Source organism: Cynoglossus semilaevis, chromosome Z (assembly GCF_000523025.1).
Source record: "Cynoglossus semilaevis isolate Cse_v1.0 chromosome Z, Cse_v1.0, whole genome shotgun sequence".
NCBI lineage: Eukaryota > Metazoa > Chordata > Actinopteri > Pleuronectiformes > Cynoglossidae > Cynoglossus > Cynoglossus semilaevis.
Genome location: NC_024328.1, coordinates 17,603,561 through 17,606,403, shown reverse-complemented (window position 1 = coordinate 17,606,403; position 2,843 = coordinate 17,603,561). Strand labels below are relative to the sequence as shown.

Sequence of the window (2,843 nt, the reverse complement as noted above, 5' to 3'; positions counted from 1 at the left end):
TAACTAATATGAACCAGGGTGACTTAATAAAGGCTTAATTTCAAGTGACAGGGTGTCACTTGGTGGTGAGTTTTTAATGTACTTTCAATCTAAATAACTATCTATACATTTTTTTGGATCATGTTTTTATTACCAGACTCTCATTATTTTATTAATTAATTAATTAATGTATGTATGTGTTTATTTATTTATATTAATATCCCCAATCCTAGAATTGCTAATTTTTACCATCTGTAAACCATCTAAAATCCTTTATAAAATACTTTATCAGTTGATCACTGAAATGTAGCAATGATTAAAAGTTTTTTAACCTTTGTACAACATTTTTTTCACGTGCACAGACACTATTTGCAGTGACATTGTCTTAGCTAAATGCACTTTACAGACGCTCTGTTTATTCAAATATTGAATTGAAAGGCTTAAACACAGTGCTCTCAGGTGTTCTAAGGTTTCATTAAATTCATGTTGAAAATGAGAAATTCATGTGCAGGATATTGGTGTGTTTATTAATACGTTTTTATGAGTGTGTCCTGCACCTCCACCCACTCCATACTTTTCAGTTCTGTCAGGAGGGGGTTAACAGCAGCTTACCTGATATTATTTGTATTGTCTCCACCTACTGTGTCTATTTTCCATTTTATTCCAAAAAGTCGTGACAACTGGGAGAAAAAGGGAGTGTAAAAAGAAATCCAGGCAGGGGGCAGTGTCCCGGAAATTAAAGACAATTTCTGTGTCTTAACTTTTTCCCATTAGCATCGAGTGTTGACTAAAACATCAGTATATCACTGTCTCTTTCTCTCTGTAGGGGTGGAAAACTATCCATCAGAAAACCACCAGCACCAATACAAGAAGCCCTTCACTAGTAGCTCAACAACTGAAGGCGAGTTGTATTATCATCCCTCCTCCTCCTTTCCCACTTCTCCAACTGGTCTGCCCACCAACACGGGCCATGGTCTCGCGGACGCCCCCTACAGCTCAGATATGGGACAGCGTCAAGCCTGCATGTTTGCCAACTTGGAGCCTAGAATGGACGAACCCGGTTTTTCATCCTGGTCATACCCTTGTACCCTGCCCTCTTCAATGACACCTATGGAACATTACCCTCCCTACACCCCGCATCCTCCCTACAGCTCCAGCCCTCAGGGCTCCCGACTAAGCACCGTAGCCCATCAGAGCACTCCCCTGATGGGAGAACACATCCCCCCGGAGCTTTATCAGAACCAGAGCCCTGGACCTCTGTCCCTGAACTGCCACAACGTTCACAGCCCTCCTCTTAGAGAGCATCCACGATACACATCAAGTCTTTCTCCTCCACTTTACCACACACTTGAGACACACACACACATCAGGTGTGGAGTTCCAGAGTGGAGTGCTGCCTCTTAACTATAATAGTGGACAAATATGGAATGGCTAAGTGGGTGGAATGTGTCGAAATCAAAATGCTGCACCGGATTCAGACTAAACATGATACAACTGTTGTAACGTTATTGGGCAAAGTTTGTGTTATGTGGACAATTCTCATCTGTTAGCAATGTCTGCCTTCTATGATGGAACGAGTCCTGATGAGGACTGGACGTGGACATGCCCGAAGCTTCTGATGTCGGAAACAAAAATAATTCTTTCATAAAGACTGATGTCATCCAAATGTTTGCACTGTCAGGCCTTCAAGGACACACTGTAAACAGCATCAAGCACCAATGAATCCTATTCTTTGAATTGTCAAGAATGTAAATAACCAGACGGTAACAACAAAAACCAACAAAAGAATCTTTAATAAGAACCCAAAGCAGGAATAATTCTCCGAAGCAGTTCAAATCTGATTTTTATTCTCAGACTCGGTGAGAAAAGATTTTAAGTTTTAGCTTTAGCATATTTAGTATCTCTCAATGTAAAATCTGTGTCAGCGTCACTGACGGATACTGTGTTGATGTCAGATGAGACAGACAGTAGTAGCTGCCAGTGCGTCACTTTCCTAATGAATATGTTGTTTAGACCACACTACAGGCAGAAGGACCTGTAGATAAAGCAGCATTTTGGGTAAATGCCCAGGTGACCAATCATCTTAGTCTGCTCACAAGCAGCCAACCAGTAAACACAAACATCTTTCCTGCACCTAGCTGCCCATTTAAGGCCTAAGAAACAGACACATGCAGCTGCCTCTACAAACACTGTTAATATTCAGTGATGGTTGTCAAGAGCTTGACCGTGTTGCGTTGTGCTTTAAGTAATATTTTGAGTATGTTCAAAAGCAAACAGCATAGTCTTTAGTCTGGCACCAGTGGTCGGGATGATGCAGTCTGGCTATGACTGCAGAGAAAATGACAATTTGTTTTGGACCAAATTTTGCTTATGACCTCAGGTAGCAGTGCCACATGTTGAAAACTGCCAGGTTACTCATTTAACAACATTTAGATGAGGGTCACACTGCAATTGTTGTTGTTAATTGTAAATAAAAATGTGTGGGCCCTGGTATTTTTGTGTAGCCGGCATTTTATATAGTTCATCTGCACATGTGTTGATGTTGTACTACAGATACTTTTACCAATGCAAACCATTATATTACAGGGATCAGACGATTACCATTCCTTGAAATAACAGATATGTTTGCATTTTTTGTGATAGAAATGTTTGTGTATTATTAAATAATTTCTTGCGAATAATATTTATTACTTAATTTTCAACTCCAGTGTCTCCAAACTGATTCATAATTGTGATAAACTCCTGCTTAGACATGTTTCTGTTGGATGTAAATAAAGAAAAAGTACTACAAATACTAATTACATTTTTAACATTCATGTTGTTGATAATTTTCTCTTTTGCGATTGGCCAGCAGGAGCAGACTC

At 39.8% G+C, this 2,843-nt stretch overlaps 1 protein-coding gene across 2 annotated transcripts in view; it reads left to right on the top strand.

Annotated features, from left to right (window-relative positions):
* LOC103398204 (T-box transcription factor TBX5-A) overlaps positions 1-2,757 on the top strand; it is a 13,140-nt gene extending 10,383 nt beyond the window's left edge. For both annotated transcript variants that reach the window (XM_025053492.1, XM_017042968.2), the window contains one exon: positions 806-2,757. In XM_025053492.1, the coding sequence (XP_024909260.1) occupies positions 806-1,383 (578 nt within the window). In that variant the 3' untranslated portion in view covers positions 1,384-2,757. The remainder of the gene's footprint in view (positions 1-805) is intronic.
* Positions 2,758-2,843: the final 86 nt, after the last annotated feature.